Genomic DNA, 21302 nt, shown 5'->3' with positions numbered 1-21302 from the left:
ATTCTGAATTATATATATAAGAATTTCTGCTTCCCGTTATTGTGCTGGTTTGGTAGATTGGCTATAAAAATTCAATGAAAAGAAAATGTTCTTAATTGAAGTTAAAAAAAACAAAGACAGGATTTTATTTTTATGAAAAACAACTATATATATTATATGTCACTGGTATTAAATTCAATATAAAGCACCAGTTCTAAAATGCAAAAGAAAATCAAGCCAAGCAAAAACAATTGGTGTTGTTTAAATCAGTGCAGATCATTAATATTAATATTAATAATATTAATACTAATAATAATAATTAACTTAAGGGCAATTTGTTCCAACTTGTACAGCAAACCAACAGATTATATTAAAGAACTTAATGTGCGATCCCCAATACGAGTGAGAAAATGGAGACGAAAGCTCTTTAAATGGATGGATATGAAGAGCAGGTAGAATTGAAAACAGTTTTAAATGAGTTTTAAATGATAATGAACTTAAATTGTGCTGGGCTAATATCGATTTTTTTAGACCCAGTTCTTGAACATGATGAGTGTTTCTTACCAGTGTGCAAAAATGCATCTTTTTTTGAGTTAGCACAATATTTAGGTTATTTTACTTGTTTCCTTCGTAAATAAGCGGAGCATTAAAGCCCCCCACTCGCCATTAAATAGCTAGCAGCTCATCTGGCTGCTCTGTAGACGCTGTAATCAGCCGGAGCAGCTGTGGATCTCTGGCTTAGATGCCTGATAACCTCGTCACCAAACAGAGCCAGCCACGATAACCATGACACACTTTGTCATTACCACACCGTGCCGGGAGAAGCTGTGGAAAAGTGAAACGCTTACTTCACTTCGTGTTCACTGCTGTTTCACTGAACGAGTCAGCCACACAGAGACATGTATGGAAAACAGATTTACCCGGAGGAGAGCTTAAGAAAAGTTAAAGTGCCCAGTCTCATCCCCGCTGCTTTCCCCTTCTTGACCAAAGTTCCAGTCAAAAAGCTCACAGAAGGCCTCCTCTTCCTGCTCCTCTGGGCGGCCCCCGCTCAGCACCCCCAGCCTCCGGTTTAGGCCTTTCGTTCTCTCACAGGATGCAGATCTTGTGTCGTGGCTCAGTGCATTTAAGGGGGCTTGTGGGTGGGTGCTGGTGGCTCACTGCAGTGTTCACACAATGACAGCTTCATGCACATGTTGCTCTGTTCTGTGTGGGAGTTCTGCTCATCACACACTGATGTCATTTAGACACAAAAGCACAATTGTCTGTGTTTGCCTTGTTATGGCCACATGCTCAGTGACGATGTCTGCAAACATGCCCACTCAGCAAACACATGGCTGGTCCCATGTCTTTATATCAGACTCTGTATTTGTGCTTTTGCTGAGTCATAAATCTTCTTACATTTGAAGTTCCACTCCAATCATATTTAGATCTAATTTAAAATGTTCTCAGTGGTCTTTTTACTATAATTTTTCCATTTTTAGCCAAAATCCAAAAACCTGTGTTGTTTTCTAGGACATAGTTTCTGCAGAGCGACAGTAGTTCCTTATAGATATTTACTTCTGAGTTGTGGGCGGGACTGTTGGTACAGAAGTAAGCCTCCGCTCATTTCCCATGACCCCTTTTACACTCTTTCCTGCTTGCATACAATCCCTTACAACCATATTAGTTGTGCAACAAAAATATCGTAGCAATATCGTAGCTGTCCAGCCGTACAGTTTAGAGTCAGATTCCAGCTCAGACGAGGAAAACAAAGACGAACATGCATCTGTTTGTCTGCAAGTGGATGATCAGAATGGAGCAGACCAGGAAGCTTATTGACTGTTGATTGTAGTTTGTACATAAAAACTACAGGCTTTTCCAAACTGTGTTTTTTTGTCTACTCCTGATTCACATGAAGTTGTGTGAACCCTTAAAAACACAATTTTATGCTTAATTAACATGAGAAAAATGAAACAAAAACATGTTAAAAAAAACAAAACACGATATTCATGGGAGGGGGTTTTAAATCTTCCATGTTCAGAGGACATATCTGTTTTTCAGCTATATTGAACATAACTCTTAGACTGCTGGATGAACGTTTGTGACATTTTGACTCTACAGGGCGACTCGGTGCCAGCAGCAGATGACGGGCCGTTCGCTGACACGGTGACTCTGGAACAAAAAACCAGCAGCATCGAGGGGACTAGTGGGAAGGTCAGCCTGTGGATGCAGTGGATGTTACCGAAGGTCACAGTTCAGCTGTTTGCCCCTGAACCAGGTGCCAGGAAAACAGGTATTGACCTCAACCATAATGCTCCGGTTCCTCTCAGTTCAGTTTTCTATGCGATGGTTTATTTTCAAAGCTACACTTCATATCATAGACATTTGTCTCTTTTATATAACAAATGCCCACGCTTAAGGCCATTTTAATACTTACTTGTGAGTCACAAGTTCACAACTTGATCAGCTGTTGCCTGTTGTGCAGTTTGATTGAATATCAATATTAATCTCTGATTTCATATTTTGCAACTAATTTTTTTGGGTCATGTAAACCCAATCTGTTTAATCTGAGCAACGTTGGATCTTTCAATAATAAAACAATCAGTTCTAACGATAAAACCCAACAGTATGTGACAAATGCAACAGTTTTAAAAGAAAATTAATTTGTTATTTTCACCAGTTACTGCTTCATTTGCAAAGACGTGATCCATTCCATTTTCACTAATGGATTTTTTTAAACCCAGCATTCCAATTTAAGCTGCTGCAAAAGATAAAAGATGAAAAAGGTTAGCAGTGCTAGATTTGAACAAAAAGGAAATATGTCTTCCCCGTGAACCGCCACCTTAACGTGGTGGGGGAGTTTGAGAGCTCGGGTGATCCCAGGAGCTAAGCTGTCTGGGGCTTAAGCCCCTGGTAGGGTCTCCCATGGCAGACAGGTCCTGGGTGACGAGCCAGACAAAGAGCGGTTCAGAAACCCCTGATGAAAAGAAACAACGAGGACCCGATTACGTCGCCCGGAGTCACCGGGGCCCCACTCTGGAGCCAGGCCCAGGGTCGGGGCTCGCAGGCGAGCGCCTGGTGGCCGGGGCTCTTCCCACGGGCCCCGGTCGGGCACAGCCCGAAGGAGCGACGTGGGACCACTCTCCCATGGGCCCACCACCTGTAGGAGACCTCAAAAGGGGCCGGTGCAATGTGGTTTGGGTGGCAGTCGAGGGCGGGTGCCTCGGCGGCCCAAACCCCGATCATGGAACCTGGCTTTTGGGACATGGAATGTCACCTCTCTGGGAGGGAAGGAGCCTGAGCTGGTGCGAGAGGTTGAGAGATACCGTCTAGATATAGTCGGGCTCACCTCCACACATAGCCTGGGCTCTGAAACTCAGTCCTTAGAGAGGGGTTGGACTCTCTACCACTCTGGAGTTGCCCAAGGTGAGAGGCGGCGGGCTGGCGTGGGCTTACTCGTGAGCCCCCAGCTCAGCCGCCAAGTGTTGGAGTTCACCCCGGTGGACGAGAGGGTCATGTCCCTCCGCCTCCGGGTGGGGGACAGGTCTCTAACTGTGGTTTCGGCTTACGGGCCGAACAGCAGTTCGGAGTACCAGGCCTTCTTGGTGTCTCTCGAAGGGGTACTGGAAAGTGCCCCAACGGGGGACTCCATTGTCTTCCTGGGGGACTTCAATGCCCACGTGGGCAATGACAGTGGCACCTGGAGGGGTGTGATTGGTAGGAACGCCCCCCCTGATCTGAACCCGAGTGGTGTTTTGTTATTGGACTTCTGTGCTCGTCATAGTTTGTCCATAACGAACACCATGTTCGAACACAAGGGTGTCCATCAGTACACCGGGCATCAGGACGCCCTAGGCAGGAGGTCAATGATCGACTTTGTAGTTGTTTCAGGTGACCTTCGGCCCTGTGTCTTGGACACTCGGGTGAAGAGAGGGGCGGAGCTGTCCACCGATCACTACCTGGTGGTGAGTTGGATTCGCTGGCGGGGAAGGAGGCCGGAAAGACTTGGAAGACCCAAACGTACTGTGAGGGTCTGCTGGGAACGTCTGGCTGAGCCCTCCGTCAGGGAAGTCTTTAACTCCCACATCCGGGAGAACTTCAAACAGGTACCGGGGGAGGTTGGGGACATTGAGTCCGAGTGGACCATGTTTTCCACCTCCATTGTCTCTGCTGCTGCTCGGAGCTGTGGTCGCAAGGTCTCTGGTGCCTGTCGCGGCGGTAACCCCAGAACCCGGTGGTGGACACCGGAAGTAAGGGATGCCGTCAAGCTGAAGAAGGAGTCCTACCAGGCCTGGCTGGCCTGCGGGACTCCAGAGGCAGCTGACAGGTACCGGCAGTCTAAACGAGCTGCGGCCCGGACTGTTGCGGAGGCGAAAACTCGGTCCTGGGAGGAGTTCGGTGAGGCCATGGAGAAGGACTATCGGTTGGCCTCAAAGAGATTCTGGCAAACCATCCGACGACTCAGGAGGGGAAAGCAGTTCTCCACAGGCACCGTTTTCAGTGCAGGTGGGGAGCTGTTGACTTCGACTGGGGACATTGTCGGGCGGTGGAAGGAGTACTTCGAGGATCTCCTCAATCCCACTGACACGCCTTCTTTTGAAGAAGTGGAGAATGAGGATTTTGGGGTGGGGCTGTCCATTACCCGGGCTGAAGTCACTGAGGTAGTCAACGAGCTCCTCGGTGGCAAGGCCCCGGGGGTGGATGAAGTCCGCCCTGAGCACCTCAAGTCTCTGGATGCTGTGGGAGTGTCTTGGCTGACACGTCTCTGCAGCATCGCGTGGCGGTCGGGAACCGTACCACTGGACTGGCAGACAGGGGTGGTGGTTCCCCTCTTTAAGAAGGGGGATCGGAGGGTGTGTTCCAACCATAGGGGAATTACACTCCTCAGCCTCCCTGGGAAAGTCTTTGCCAGGGTACTAGAGAGGAGAGTCCGTCCGATAGTCGAACCTCGGATCCAGGAACAACAGTGCGGTTTCCGTCCTGGTCGTGGAACAGTGGACCAGCTCTACACCCTATCTAGGGTGCTGGAGGGTTTGTGGGAGTTCGCTCATCCAGTCCATATGTGTTTTGTGGATTTGGAGAAGGCGTTCGACCGCGTCCCCCGTGGCATCCTGTGGGGGGTGCTCTGGGAGTATGGGGTCCGGGGAGCCTTACTGAGGGCTGTCCGGTCTCTGTATGACCGGAGTAGGAGCTTGGTCCGCATAGCCGGCAGTAAGTCAGACCTGTTCCCGGTCCACGTTGGACTCCGGCAGGGCTGCCCTCTATCACCGGTTCTGTTCATAGTTTTTATGGACAGAATTTCTAGGCGCAGCCAGGGGCCGGAAGGGATCTGGTTTGGGGACCACAGGATTTCCTCTCTGCTTTTTGCAGATGATGTTGTCCTGTTGGCTTCATCGAACCGGGACCTCCAGCGTGCATTGGGGCGGTTTGCGGCCGAGTGTGAAGCGGCTGGGATGAGGGTCAGCACCGCTAAATCTGAGGCCATGGTCCTTGACCGGAGAAAGGTAGTTTGCCATCTCTCGGTCGGTGAAGTGTCCTTGCCCCAGGTGGAGGAGTTTAAATATCTTGGGGTCTTGTTCACGAGTGAGGGAAGATCGGAGCGTGAGATTGACAGGCGGATCGGAGCAGCGTCCGTAGTTATGCGGTCGCTCTATCGGTCCGTCGTGGTGAAGAGAGAGCTGAGCCGAAAAGCAAAGCTCTCAATTTACCGGTCGATCTACGTTCCAGTACTCACCTATGGTCATGAGCTATGGGTCATGACCGAAAGAACGAGGTCCCGAATACAAGCGGCTGAAATGAGCTTCCTCCGCAGGGTGGCTGGGCGCTCCCTTAGAAATAGGGTGAGAAGCTCGGTCACCCGCGGAGAGCTCGGAGTAGAACCGCTTCTCCTCCACATCGAAAGGAGCCAGTTGAGGTGGCTCGGGCATCTAGTTCGGATGCCTCCTGGACGCCTCCCTGGAGAGGTGTTCCGGGCATGTCCCACTGGGCGGAGGCCCCGGGGAAGACCCAGGACACGCTGGAGAGACTACGTCTCTCGGCTGGCCTGGGAACGTCTCGGGGTCCCCCCAGAGGAGCTGGAGGAAGTGGCTGGGGTGAGGGAAGTCTGGGCATCTCTGCTCAGTCTGCTGCCCCCGCGACCCGGTCCCGGATAAGCGGAGGAAGATGGATGGATGGATGGATGGAAATATGTCATTTGTATCAAACACTGAGGTTTTGATGTGAAATGGATGTCCTCTTCTGGGCTGCCAAGACCAGAATTGAACAAGTCTTTGTTCCCCATTCTTGCTTTGTCATCGCTTTAACCAATGTCACAGGCTTCTTTTCTTAGTGAAAAGTTAGACTGTGAGGAGGACAACAACACCTCTGGAGAGACGGAGGGTAAAGCCAAATAAATATAAGGGTGATGAATCCTAAGCAAACTGCCTCCTGTCCCTTTTAGATTTATAGGCTGATGAAAGGCTAGATTCACCTTTAATTGATGACTGCAATATTTAGCATCTGCCTACCAGATCGCACGGCTTAAGGTCTTTAATATGGGAAGTGGAATGTTTTCGGAAGACCTCACAGAGATGGTTTGACTTAAAGACATCTTAAAGTGGCATTATTGGGGATTTGGGGTTAACATGTACCAGCTGAACTGTCACATGAACTTGACGTTTTTGCATGTAATCTACTACATATTTTTGTGGGGGGGAAAAAGAAAACTTGGGTTGGAATTAAAACTCAATGGACAATATGCACAATTTGTACAAGTCAGGGAAGAGTATTATGAAAACTTTTCACATTGACAAGTTGGTGATAATGTGTGGTTAAGTCTGAAGTCCGATTTATGGTCAAGACCAGGAATCAAACTGTTAAGCAACTGTTTGTTCTGTGTTTGAGCAGCTTTTCATTGACTCCTTCATTGTCAATAAAAATACATAAGTAATAATGTGCTATGAGGAAATATGTTGTTCAGTTGTTTAAAGAATAAGCATGGTCTATTAAAGATAGATGGAAGCAAACATTGCAGAAAAACGATTGATATAATTTGGTTCATGTATTTTCAGGAAAAATGTGTCTTTCAGAAATCTGGACAAAAATAAATAAATAAAAAGGAAAGACCTAAATCAGAGACACTCCTTGGTTTATTCAGGAAAAGAATCACATTTATTTAACAGAATTCCAGGATCATTCTCAGAAACAGAGTGTTGGACACTGACGGTCTGGAAAAAAACAATTTCGGCTTTATGGCTTCCAGAATAAATTTGACAGCTTTTGTTTTTTTTAATACTAATAAGGTGGTGAGGATCCCGACATTTCTCAGCCCTCAAACAGAAACAGCGCAACAGTCATAGTTTCACATGCATGAACCTCATTTTTCCGTTGTAGCCTGGGATTCTGGGAGATTCTTGGTAAAAACTCAACAGTTATGCTCCTAGGGTTTCCCAACACAGAGTAAATCAGTCATGTTCGTAGCTTGCCGATTTTTTTTGCTGTAACTGCATCTGCTTGCAAACAAGATGCACGAGAAGGGAACAGATGGAAACACTAGTCTGGACATTGTTTGGTTTCATCCACAGGCTTCATTCTACCAAACTTGGAGTTATGAGACATTTTCAGCATCAACTATATTCTGAGAATTATGATTTCCCTTTTCAAACCCGACCATACCTTATCTCATAAACACAAAATACCATAGACATAAAATACAAAAGGTGTAGTTAATCTGTAGCTACTGGATGAAACTGAAAAGGCTGCACATATCACATTACACATCAGAGATTGTGTTCCTGTGTTTGCAGTCGTGGAACTAAAATAAATCAACAGAAAGACATGTACAGGATTCTTTAACTCTTCCAAAATTCAATGTGTTCTTTCAGAGATATGTGTCGTCGGTGAACTAGAAGACCTGAGCGCCTCGGTAGATGTCCAGGATGTTTACACAAAGATCAAATGTAAAGTCGGCAGCTTCAACATCGATCACTACCGATTCAGGTTTGAAACTGGTTTACATTCCCTGTCTACATCAACCTTTTTCCTTATTTTTTATCAGTAAGCTGAAATAATTGCTGAAAAAAGGATTATGTTTACAAGCATGCCAATGCACTGAATAGGAAATGAGCCTACTGTTCCACTAACCCATCTGTAAGAAGACTGTAGTCCAGAATAACTTGTGAAACATGTCAATTTCATTTAGAATGTGTTTGTCTAGTTTTTTTTGTTTGTTTTTTTAAACTTGTCCAACAGCCGAGCAAACAAATAAGAGCTGAAAGCCTCGTGTGTTGGACATATTTTACTGTTGTGAATTTTCTGATAGTATATTTGCATAAAACCCTTTTGTAATTTAATGTTTATTTATTTTTATATTGATGAGATTGGTAATTGTTGTTTGTTGGACCGTACGGAGAAGAAGAGAGAGGGATGTTGGTGGGGGGAGGGGGGTAAGGGCACAAAAGAAAAGGAGAAAAAGGGGGGGTTAAGGAAATAGAAGGAGGATTATAGATGGGGGGGGGGGGGGTAGAATCATAAAGCAGCCATTTGCTGGGAGTTTAGAATCATTACTGTCAGGTGTAAATGTCCGTCTAAAAGGGGCGGGGCCTGTCCACCCTCACCCTAATGAAGTCTAAAAGCTAAATTGAATGAGCGTGTCCTGGCCATCGCCACACTGGCTCACAGCACAAACATCACAGACAACCCCGGCCACTCTAAAGTAACGAGCACCTGTTGGACCCGGCGTTTATTTGAGACCGCCATCAATTAGAGACTTGCCACTATTGGAAGATATACGGCAGTAGCCGCTGTTTCAGTTTCAGTATTACTTGTTAATCAGAATACCATCTTCTCCTTAACAACTTTTTTTTTCCAGTTCATGGTGTTCGTGTCACACAGTTGGAGTTGGAAGCTATACAGCTCTACTCCCTCATCATACCGCTGCCACTCACATGCTTTCATTTTCCCACAGCCTACATGAGTACTTGTGGAATAACCCTCCAAAAAAGCCACAGACATTTTTACTGTTTCCACTTTTTATTGAATTTTATTGAGACCATCACCTCTGCATCCTCGGGTTTCCAGACAGATGGTTTGGCGTGAACGTCAGATTAACAGACAGATGATCCTTAAGACTGAATCGATGCGTGTGGAGGAGGAGACGCTGTCTGACAGTCTCTGAGCAGAGGAGTTTGCTCAGTTCCTCATCCATTTCTCCCTGGCTGCTGCTTTTGAATGCAGATATAAAACATTAGCCTGTTGTTAGAGAGGAAGACCACAAAGAGATGTGTTAACTATAATGGTTTTAGGCAATATTTCCATAGCAATGTTTGAGGTCCAGGTGCTGAAGAGATGAAGGGACATGCTGGAGCAAAGAGGGATGTTTCAGACAGACAGAGGTTACATGGTTTTCTTCCCACTGGCCTGCATGACAGTTTTTCTCTTCCCTCAGTGTGACCTGATCAGTATCCAAAACCTTTTGCTCCTAAACATTTTTGCTTGCTTATTCTGATTAAATATTTTTACAGCAGAATCAGCAGCTAAAAATGTTCACTTTATTTATTCGCCAAAGTCTTGTTCTGTCAAACAAGAAAACATTTTTTAGTGCTTAGATCTGCTGGAATAACAATGCAGCAATCAAGAAGTGCTAAATGCTGCATTGTGTTGTGTGTTTGTGTGTCTTTTTATGCCTGAGCGCTTGAGTACATATTTTCTTGAGGGTCTGGTTCTGACCGAGTCAGACTTTGACAGCAGCGTCACAGGGCCTCTGTGCACATGTGTTAGAAATTAGCTTTTTTTAATTATAAATACATTTAGGTTCATGATAGCATGCTAAACTAGCTTGATAATAGTTTTATATCATTCCTGCCAGGTGTTCAAACCACTCTGTATCAGCTGAAGTCAGACTGAAGCCTTCGTCTTGGCTTCAAACCCAGCTGTCTTACTTACATCAGACCTCCGTGTTTTGCTGTGGTTGGTTAAATTATGATTTCATCAAGTCGTGTGTTTTATACAGCACAGAATCCAACCCAAGCCAAGACCATGTCAGCGGGAAGTGTGAAAATGCTGTGTATCGATGATCTCTGCTCTGTTTTCCACAGGTGTGTCCAATTGCTCCATCGGCGCCAACCCTAATCGCTCTACTAGACCCCAGTGCTTTTTTAAATGCATAAATTGCCAATTTTCTTATTTTCTAGGTCACAAAATGTTATTTGACATCATGTTCTAAACCCAATCTTAACAACAACAGTTCTGGCAGCAGGCCACTCTTCATTTTTTAAGTCAGGTTACTATGCAGGCTGTTGAGGCAGAGAATGACCTCTGGGCTCCAGGCCCACTCTAATCTCCATCCTTCACAGGAGAGCCCACAGCAAGTGGACTCCAGAATAAGAGCTTCATCATTGATTGTCTGAACAGATAATTGTTTGGTATTTCATCAACCAGGCCAGGTTATTTGTGTGCAGAGAAGAAGATTAGATCAGAGTCGACATGGAAAAAGTCTTTCTGCTCCTAGCTGTAGTATGTCACTGCTGAGAAATTAATGAAACATTAGACAGGGCGGGACGATATATATATGAAATTCCTGATTGTATCACAGTGTTTTAAGAACAAAAAAGGGTGGAGTTAGGATGAAAAATGATGGAAGAGTCGCACAGGGAATACAAATTAAATGGGCGTGCATCCCTTTCAGCTGTAGGAGTCACTTGCAGCAAGAATCTCATTTAGGATGAACATGAAAGCAACGAGTTGGTGAGACGGTCACAGAGACATTCTTCAGATACTCGGTGTAGCCATCTTTAACATATATGGACTCATTTCAGGTGTTTGAAGCTCTGCTCTGATTCATAACCCTGTCCACCCTCGCTGTAACTTCTTTTGAAGTGACAGAAAAATACATGGAAAATAAGTATCTTAAGAATGACCAGATCCTGGGGTAAGAAAAAGGTTTTCAGGGTCCTAATACTTTTATAAAAGCCTTACAGACTCTGGCGGACATTCCATTAGATATGATTCTAGGTCGTCCACTCTGGCACAGCACACTCTTAGTGTCTGATGTCATTGTAAACCTGGCCCTGCGTGTCTCTCCAGGCCAGGACACAGCTGGCACTCTGGTCACTTTGAAGGACTCATTCTGCAGTGCAAAGAGACATCTGTGGTGAGACTCCTGCGCCTCACAGAGGAGCTTTAGAGACCGTAGCCCTTCAGAAACTATCCCTTGGCTCATTGCTGCTCCTAATCGAGGTCCTTCTTCTCTGCTTTTGCTGGACAGACAGGAAAACTGAGCAGCAAAAAGAGACTAAACAATATGTACGCTTATTAATTTAAGTTATCTTTGGGCACCCTAATCAGAAAAGTGATCTGACTGTGTTTGCAGCAAATAACAACCTGTCTGTCCTGTCAATAAGTGACTGAACTCTCAAGCAGGTGATATTTGGGGAAATACATCTTTGTGTGATGGAGGGGATGTGACACTCTTTTGTTAAAAAAGAAATCGTATTTGATCATGGTTTTATACTGACACCCAGAAAATGAACATCACAACAGTTTTGAGTCGTCAAGTTCAAGACTGAAGAAAATGAAATAAATTTACAAAAAATGAAGTTTGGTTTTTGTTCAGCATTTTTGTTTTGAAAGTTCAAAAGTTCAAATTGCCCCTGCATATTGTTCTTCAGAATATGCCTCACGTTGATGCTTCTGATGATGGGTTGGTATAAAACCATTTTCAACATTTCCACTGATTGAAGCTCTCCTTCGTTTTGATTGGTTTACTTTCTCTAACCTTACCAAAATCATCTCATATCATGCTTGTTTGGCTTCTCCTCCCATTGAATCTTTTTTTCATCTTAATCCTTATATCTGTCCTTCCTGCCCCCTACATGTGCTCCTCTTCATCCTTCTCCTTCATGCCTTTTCTCTTTCATCTCCTTCCCTCTCATCACCTCCAGTATGGAGGAGGGTGTTCAGAGCTCGGGCAGCTGTGGAGGAGTGGTCCTTTCTTGCACTGACAAGCTGAACAGACGCACTGTGCTGGTTCGACCCGTCAGCAAGCAAGAATCTTTTAGCCACTTCTCTGGCTTTTTCCCTCCTGTAAGAATCCAGCTCCTCTTTTTTATGTTGACTGTTTAACATCCATCAGCAGTGGCTTAAATGAAATCTTTGTGCTGCTGAAAAAAAGGGGTCTCCAACATTTTTGTATTCCCTTAGATGGAGTACTTATGCTAATTGTTATGGAACACATTGCCACTATGGAACCTCCTTCTGAAATCAAAAACGATTGGTCGTTTTGTTTTAAAATTCTTTAAAAATGCTTTATTCAAAAAAAGAAGTCCACTTCTGCTGGATGTTTGCAGGTTGATTGCAAAAGCTTAAAATATATAGATTGGTTATTTTCAGAGACTATTTAGAATATTTAAAAAATTAATTAATAATCATTTAAGTTGGATATTTTTAGGCAAGTTAGTTTTGATACAGTGGACAGATTAGTTAATTCTTGCAAAAGTACCGTTCAGAAGCAAAAATTTCACTTACCGTATTTTTCGGATTACAAGTCACTCTAGATTATAACGCGCACCAGCCAAAAAATGCATGTTAACGACGAAAAATCCAATACAGGTTGCACTGGAGTATAAGTCACACTCTTGGAAGAAAAGTGCAACGCTTTCTGAACAACTCCACCAAGCTTGGCATGATGCTGTGTTCACACCGAACCCAATCCACACATCAAATCCGATTCTTTGATGCTTGTTCCAGGCCTCTGTGTGAGGAGTTGCAGTCCAAAGTTTTTAGCCTTATCGCTACACGGAAGCACCGACTGTATATCTGTATATATCTATATATATAGTCAATGCATGGAAGACACAAATGACGTTAAGAGATCAGATTGATTTATTTTGAAGAGCTCTACATAAAGCATCAGCACGTCTCCATGTACCAAGAGGACTTGGCTGCAGACAACAAGATGGTGCCCAAACATCATTTACCAGAACCTGAAGTCCAGAACCAGAAATTTACATCACGTCTCCCATTTTGGTCGAAAAATGCATTATTTTCGCATTAAAAAAAAGAAATTAACTGGTGACCCTAACAGTTACGTTTTTTTTCCGTTTTAAGATATAATCCTTTAATCCGGAGATGTCTGTCAAAACCTACTATGCCCTTTTAAGTACCGTAACTCTTTACATGATTATCCCTTGTGCTAGTCAAGGTACTTTAACATTGGGAGTTGGGTCATCTAGACCCACTAGACAGTGCTCTGAACCTTTTTTCTTCAATGATTTGTGATCTTCACTGGTGTCCATGGATTACATGAAATCTTTCCACCTTTATCCATCTTTGTCATGGTAGGAAGAACACATCAATGTGAGGGTGGGGTCATCTAAGATAGCACAAGGGTTAATATGAATCTGCTGATCCACAGAGAAAAGCGGCTTTGGGCCTGTAAGCAACACGTTAAAGCAGCTTTTCACCGATAAACAGCACATTACTAATGGAAAGTATTGCATCCCTGCACAAAGCCGCTTTTCTCTACAACAGCATACACTGATCCATGTTGATCGCATTAAGAGTTGAAAAGTTACGGTTGTTGACGGAATGTAAACACTGGAGCTAAAGCTCAGATGTAAAATATCTAACAGTTTTACAAATCTAAACACATTTTTAAACAGTTTAAGCTCATGTTGCTCACTGAACTGTTTATTCACATTCTAAAGTTACAATAAAAGGTGCTACAACTCTGAAATCTTGTAAAAGTTCAGGTGGCGACTAACAATGTCTGGGCACCAACTTGTCTGAACGGTGAGGTTCACCATCTGCTGCAGGAGCTGCGTCTGAATGACGGCCGCTTTCAGCGGTACGTCCGTCCCTCTGTGACCCAGTTTGACAACTTGCTGTCCCGTATTAGTGAAGAGGGAAATAAAAAGAACAAAACTAGAGAAACTTTTACTGTCGTCTTACCAAAAATAAGAAAAATATCTTAAAGTTTAGGAGGAGAATGATCAGATTCTCCTCAGTGTTTGTTTTGGACTTCACCCACGGATCAGACTGAGTGGTAATTACTGATACACACCTACAGTGCCCTTTAGTTGTTGTTAGTGGAAAAATAAAAAGGACGTTAAAGTTAAAGTCCCACACCTAGGTGTGCGAAATTTGTTTCCCCTGGGGGAGCGGTGAGCTGCAGACACAGCCGCATTTGGGAACCATTTGGTGGCCTAACCCCCCAATACAACCCCTTAATGCTGAGTGTCAAGCAGGGAGGCATTGGGTCCCATTTTTAGAGTCATTAGTATGACTCGTCCTGGGTTGAACCCACGACCTTCCAGCTCAGGCCACTGAGCTGGTATAAGTTGCATATAAGTTGCAACCCCAGCCAAACCATGCAAAAAAAATGCAGTTTATAATCCGAAAAATACGGTACATGTTTTTAGGCTTCAAAACTTCATCTGGCCTTCCTTTTGAGTTAATATTGTTTGGTTGAGGTGCATTTAAAAAAGAGCTAACTCCAGAAGCCAGGCCAGCAGAAGTTATTAGTTTTGTTTGGGTGAAGTGAATTCCTTTTATTTAAACAGAAAGAAAACCTCAGATTTTCAAGATATCAAATACAAATGATGTGTTGAGTGAATGATCTCACCTTAAACAAAACCTAGGTCTTTATCAGAAGGAAAACCCAGGAGATGAAGAACACTTGCTGCAGTGATGTCTGTTGTAGTCCTCATGAGTCTGTTTTTTTGTTCTTTGTGACCGACGGTCAGACGGCAGCCAAAGTTCTGGAGGGCTCTCATCAGCAACACGGCTTCCTGTCAATCACCTACACTCAGGCCGTCACTAAAAATGTCCGTCACAAACTCATCACACGGCCAGAGCGGCCGTCACGCAGCGGCGTGACCGCCGCCGCTGATCCTCTGCTGGACAGCTCACCTCAGTACCTGAGGGAGATCCTGCTGACTGCCCAGCCCTTCGATGTCGTTCTCTCCTTTCCCTTACTGGCCACTGCAGCAGGAGTTTTCCAGGTATGGAAATGGAAAGTCTCCCCAACAACTTCTAATGTGATTTAAGCTGGTTTTATCTTCTTCACTTTATTATAAACCTAAACAACAATCGTTGTCAGTCAGATCAAGCTGATTAGCAATGTTCACCTTGGTTTCTGTGCAGGTTACAGTACCACGGCGCTGCAAAGAGTATGGGAAATCAGCGGGTCAGCCAATGAGAAGCCACGCTTTGTCCTCTCGAAGTTTACCTCTCATTTACATCAACACCAGTGTGATCAGGGTCTTCTGCCATGGAATGCAAGACAAACCCTCTTTCCCAGGTTAAACTCTGATCTCTTGTAGTCGAGAAAATCTGGTGACATAAATGGCTATGTCCATCATAGACAGAAATAAATTAAAGTAATCAGGCTTAGTAATATATTTACTTCTTTCTGCACCTGTATTGTCTTTAAAGGTTAGTTGCTTGAGTTTTTACTGTGTTATGAGGTAAGAAGGTGTTTCAACAGCTACTAAAAATGAAAATGTGACAACAGTAAATTAATGTTTTAACAGGAGAAAATATTATTCATATTATTTCTGTTCTATTTTCACATATTGGTGCAAATACCCCCAAAAAAAACAATTCCTATTTCAGAGCTGAGAGTCCCTCCGCACTGGGAACCAGGGTTGTGAAATAAATTAGCTGATAGCAGTCTTGAATCAATTCATTGAATGTTTTTTCCCTCTTGTTACCTTACATGAATTTGTATAGATTTTGGACATTCTAATCTATAACAAGGCAACAGGAGAGCAGAAAATAAGGGTTCAAAGATGCAGCAAACAGGCTGTGTTAATATGGCTTGTAATAGATTTTTAGATCAGACAGATTTTTAATTTATAATAACATAAAAATGATCTACAAATAATGATTTGTCACATCTTGTCTGTTTAATGTGCTGCATATCTGCTCACTCTTGCTGTCAATTGTTTACCAAAAGAGTCTGCAATAATCGGCAACATTGCCCAATGAGATAACCGGTTTGCGTTTGTCTTAGATCCCAGTGAGAAGAAAGAAAACACCCTTGTTTTGAAACTGGGTTCTCTCAGCATGGCACCTCAGGCGGACAATCCACTGACCCGGACTGTGCTGAGAAAAGACATCTACCAGTAAGGAAACCAATTTTTCTGCTGAGTGCGTGGTCTACAATGTAATTATATGTAAGAAAGCAAAGCTGCTACAGACGTCTCCATCTACAATGGCTTGTAGTTTTTCAACACAAGGTGAACTCTTATTTAACCTAAAGCCGTTGTCAAACGAACCATTTCCATGATCTGTGGTAAGTGTATCGTGAAGTATTTGTAAGTTTGATGGGAGTTACACATACTTATGGCTTACAGGTGATGCTGTTGTTTGGTGTCCTTACGCTGCACTCTAGTCGTTCGATATGTCAGCACCCATAGGACGCCTGTTGGATGTCCACACAAGCCACACTCCGTCTAATTTCCTAAATTCTAAGGCTGAATCCAAATTCTTCCCTCATCCCTCTGGCTCCTCCCTATTGCTCCAATTGTGGGGGCATTTGGAGCTGTAGTGGTGTCCAAACGTGTTCTTTTAAGGGGTAGCCATAGCAACAGGGCGAGCTATCCCTCTGCCAAGAATGTGATCCACGCATTTCTTCACGTGGGTGTGCTCTGAAGCACAGAAGTTTACATTTAAACTTAAATAATGACTTTTTGTTTATTCATGTTGTTTTTAAGTTATAAAACCAAAGTTATGTATTTGCAGAGTGCTGGCAGCTCCTCGCCAACGTAGATGACCGGCGAATATTGATGACGTCATCGAGCGGTAGTAATGTTAGAATTGGAAGACATTATTTTTCCTTACCTCTCTGTTTGGAGGGCTAAATGTAAGGATGGGGAAAAGCCACAGGGGTAGAGGAAGAATTCGGATATTACCAAACCGTCAGGCTGTGTGCGCAAGTAATGCACAAACAGCTGGAACAGCGCTAAGCAGAGTCTGCAGGCCTGCATCTAACCTACTTCACCCTTACTTACCCTTGCACGTTGCCTAAGTATTTATTACGACCTGTCACCCGCAGCATGGCCGTAGAAAAAAATCTTTATTTTGTGCGGGCCACCTGCATGCCCGCACAAAATTCAGATTATTAGTAGTAATTATTGCATGAAAATCCTCATCCTCTACAACAAAGCCAAGAAGTGGTTCCAGTTTCATCTAAAGTCGACTCAAATGTTCTAACTGAATCAGCAGAATTCATTCAAATATTTTTGGCGCAACCTCCCCATTCTGAGCGAGCATTGGGTGACGATTGAGAGTAATAGCACCTCATAGTGGCTAAACTGTTGCTCCAAACTGAGTAATGAGTGACACTGTGGGGGTCTGGCAGGCCTTACAGCTGAAACACTAGACTGTTGACACAAGCCCTCTGTGCCATGTGGATCAAAGCTGCAAGGCAAGAAAATCTGGACTTTGGGGGGAAATAGTTCGGCACAAAACACATTTCTTTGCTATAAGCAGCAAGAATCTGGATTGTGTCATAGCTGCCAGAAAACCACAGCCCCACAGAGCGTATGCGTGTGTGAAGGGGAGAGCATTTGGGCAGATATGAAGCTGGCAAACATATGTAATGAGGGAGATAAAAGGCATGCCTAATGCTTTGTGCAGCTGCAAGTGAGATGTAAGCCGATGTGAAACGGAGAAAAAGAAAAGTGGATGACAAAAGGAGAGGAGGGGCCACTTAAGTCTTCATTGCTGCTTTCAGGTTAGAGTGTCAGATTCAGGGTTATTGCATGGAGCAGAGAAGCAGAGGTGGTCCAGGCTAAGACTGGGAGAAACGCCTGGGTCAGTGCCCATGTTCCTTTTATTTCCACGTTGTCTCTATGACAATGCGATTTACTCTGATGTTTTGGAACAAGAATGGTAGTGATTAGTATCCATAGCTGCTGTTGTGGTGGAAAAGGTTGTGTATTTTTGTTTATTTTTGAAGCTTCTCACCATACTGACATGTTTGATGCTTGTTATGATACAAGCCAGTGGAGCAATACAGCTCTGTTTCCAAGGAAATCTTCCTTAAATGTGTTTTGCTGGTATGATTGCCATGTTGTTATCCTGACATGAGATAATTGATGATCTTATGGAGATGGAAAATAATCTGGAGTTTTTCTCAGACTTTCACCCCAAGAACCATTTAGACCATCCATGTAATTTCTGCTCAGCTTTCTGCCCCTGGTTGTTAGAGGAATGGATGCTCTGTGGCCATGGTGCCCACATCTGCTCATACAGACTTCTGATCATGAAATGCTCCACCCTGATCCCTGCAGACATGAGCTGCCTGACAGCACAGCTGGTGCATGCAGACATAGACATACAACACATAGAAACAAACCCCTTTTGGGAATTTGTTCTTGCGTCCCCTTTTCAGAGTACAGACATGCACAGAAATCTATAGATTTATTCAAAGTCATGTCCTACCAGCAACTTGCCAGGTTGTCCAAACTCACTTTTGCCGCGTCATTACGAACTGCAGCGCACAGAAGCCAAGAGTCACCACTTCCCTCTTTGCAATGAAAACCCATGATTTAGGTTGAACCACTATCTTCCATTCCTAACCAGGAATTATCCTCACCACCTTCCTCGTTCACATGTACTCTCCATTTTTGGATGCATCAAACATCTTAATCATGGCTGATAACCCTGAGATCAGAAATCTGCCAGCATGCCATTACCAAGGCACAGATTTAAGCTTTATCTATGAAAAATCTGACTGCATATTCTCCCCCAGGTTGCTTATGGAAAGACCCAGGGAGAGTCTGTCATTATCCAAGCCAAAGTGTGTTTACGGTCTATAACCAACTGTGGCTTCAGTGAGAAATATGGCTTAGTCCCAGTAGCCATTTGCTGCCATTCTTTTTAAGTGCACCGCTAATTGTATGCGTTGTTATAATTAAACATCTGATCTAAGCAGCTATGCTTTTATTGTCTACTGTTGATGAAATGATTGCCTCACGGTGTCTAAACCCAAAATTTACTGTAATGCCACCCTAGAAGACTCGACTTCAGAGGGGAAGAGACTGAAGGCTAAAATAGGAATCATATGTAAACATCTGTGACGCAGCATTATGGGATGCAGCTTCACTCTCTGTTTCTGAGACACTCTGAGCTTCTGAATGCATTTTTCAGCCGGTCAACTCCAAAGGGGTATTCATTAACCGTTGATTTCTTCAAAGGAGCTCCAACAAGGCCTCGCTTTACTAGAATGCTAATCTGATGTCAAAATGTATTTGGAAGTAATTACTCCTATATCCTGTTGAATTTGTTTTGTAGACCATACTGGGCCACAGCATATTTTATGTTGAGCTGATGTTATGACAGAACTGCAGGCTCTCCTTGTTTCTCCCTCTTCATCTTCTGCTACAAGGCCGCTGTCAATTGACACAGCTGAAATCATTTTCCTGTCTTGAAACACCATGAGGTTTTTTTTTTCCAACTTCATGAGCACCTGCCTGGGGAATGTCCAGCATGCACACAGCCCTGGCTTTCTTGTGGTTTGGGCCTCTTTAAAACCTCACATCTTTTACTTGCTGCCCCCACTTTTTGCCTGTTTCTTTTCTTTTTTGACTTAGCAGGATGAACAGAACTGAATAGCCTTGTATGAAAGGGAAAATTAAAACCAATTGTTGAAGAACTTTGTAAAGACTGAGTTATTAGAGTCAGACTGGCTGGCTTGAGGGCCTCAGAGTGATAGGATCAATTTTACTCCAAAAAAAAACACTTTGTGAACATTTACAGTGTTCACAAAAAAAGTATTTAGCACTTACAGATTCTGCAAGTTGTTACTGTTGAAAAGTTTGGTCTATAATGTTAATAAATAAATAGAAACTGACTGGGAGGGTCAAAATGTAAAAAATAATCTAGGAAATCACATTGTATGATTTTTTTTATAGAATTTATGCGTATAAAAGTGCAGAAATTTAATAATGATCTCATCATCGTCATCATTTATTTATTTATAAAGCACCTTCCACCACCAGCCAAGGAGACCTAAAGTGCTGAGAGCATAGAGAGCAAAACATAAAAGAATTAAAAGCATAAACACAAATTAAGCATCGTAGAGACATAAATGGAATAAAATAAAAAGCATAGAAGCGAATTAAAACATTGTAAAGACAAAAATAGAAAAGAATAAAAAGCATTAAACCAATTTTAAAGAGATTTAAACCAGGGCTAATGCTAAAACGCTAAAATGGAGGAACAATTATTTTAAAACTCTCCAAGAGCGTTTTAAAACGCTCTTTCTAATTGCTGGTGGCAACAGATTCCACGGTTTAGCAGCCAACACAGACTACTGCAAACAAGCATGAATTCCATATTTCTGTCCCTCACAGACCATTAGAAAGCCCTTATATAGAGAGGTGCCTTTTAAATGATGCTTTAGTCATCACTTTTTGTGTATACATGTTGTGAATCAAATCAAACTTTATAAAACACTTCTCATAATTTAAAAACAAATGCTTCACAAAATAAAAGCATGTTTCACACTTAAAAACCAATAGCAAGCACATGTAATAAAAACAAACACAAAAAAACGCAACAAGTTAAACACACACAGTTTCCTCCATCCTCAGACCCCCAGACCAAACAGTGACGCACAAAATATTTTATAGATAAGATTCCATAAAGGGAAAAGAGATTTAAAGAGAGACAGACATTTATTTCAGTTATGTTAAACACACAAACTTAAAACATCAGCATAAACATTGATGACACTGAACAATGTCAACATAAACATTGAACAAAAATAACCGAAAAAGGTATCGGGTGAAGCCAAGGCTTTTATGTCCCCGACCCTGATTACATACGTCACATTTACCTTAGGAATGAAAGAACCTAAAAACAGGTTTAATAGGAACTCAAATATAATATGTTGCCCACCAGGTCACCCGTTTGCCCCAAATGAATAAAAGGGGGAACAAATCTTCAAGATATCTTAATGTATACCTGTTTGATTCTTTTTTTAAAGTTACATTTCCATTTGTAGAAAGTTTAAAGACGTTGGATGCATGTGACCTTGTGTCTGTTTGTGTTCATTCAAGTTAATTTGTGTCTAAAAATACTCTCCTCATTTCCAGTCATCCCACACCTTCATGACAGCCTCAGATTCCCGCAGAGTCTCCGAGCCACAGCCACAAATGACTTTTTTTTTTTTTTTGCTTTTTGTTTTGACTGAGTTTCTATAGCAATGTCATAGAAGGTGGTGATACAGACCTAGGTTGGCGTAATAAGTCTCTGTTCCCCTCAGTTCTTTGAAAAAAGGCTACCGACTAACTTTCACTCAAGACATTTTGTCCTCCAGAAATGTTCTCATCTCAGTGAGAACATCTCATTTCATA

At 43.1% G+C, this 21302-nt stretch overlaps 1 protein-coding gene across 3 annotated transcripts in view; it reads left to right on the top strand.

The window, feature by feature from the left end:
* Positions 1–21302, top strand: part of vps13b (vacuolar protein sorting 13 homolog B) — a 318686-nt gene that overhangs the window by 172900 nt on the left and 124484 nt on the right. For 2 of the 3 annotated variants that reach the window (XR_002874967.1, XM_023964361.1), the window contains exons 26-31: positions 2080–2251; positions 7821–7935; positions 11877–12018; positions 14679–14936; positions 15079–15235; positions 15950–16061. Coding sequence is in view for 2 of the 3 variants with exons in the window: in XM_023964361.1 (XP_023820129.1) it covers positions 2080–2251; positions 7821–7935; positions 11877–12018; positions 14679–14936; positions 15079–15235; positions 15950–16061 (956 nt within the window). In the remaining variant the exon portion in view is untranslated. Of the gene's footprint in view, positions 1–2079; positions 2252–7820; positions 7936–11019; positions 11087–11876; positions 12019–14678; positions 14937–15078; positions 15236–15949; positions 16062–21302 lie in introns of all 3 variants that reach the window. The other variant, XM_023964362.1, reaches the window with a different exon arrangement.

This window comes from Oryzias latipes, chromosome 16 (assembly GCF_002234675.1).
Source record: "Oryzias latipes chromosome 16, ASM223467v1".
Taxonomy (NCBI): Eukaryota; Metazoa; Chordata; class Actinopteri; order Beloniformes; family Adrianichthyidae; genus Oryzias; species Oryzias latipes.
This window is presented reverse-complemented; position numbering and strand designations above follow the sequence as displayed.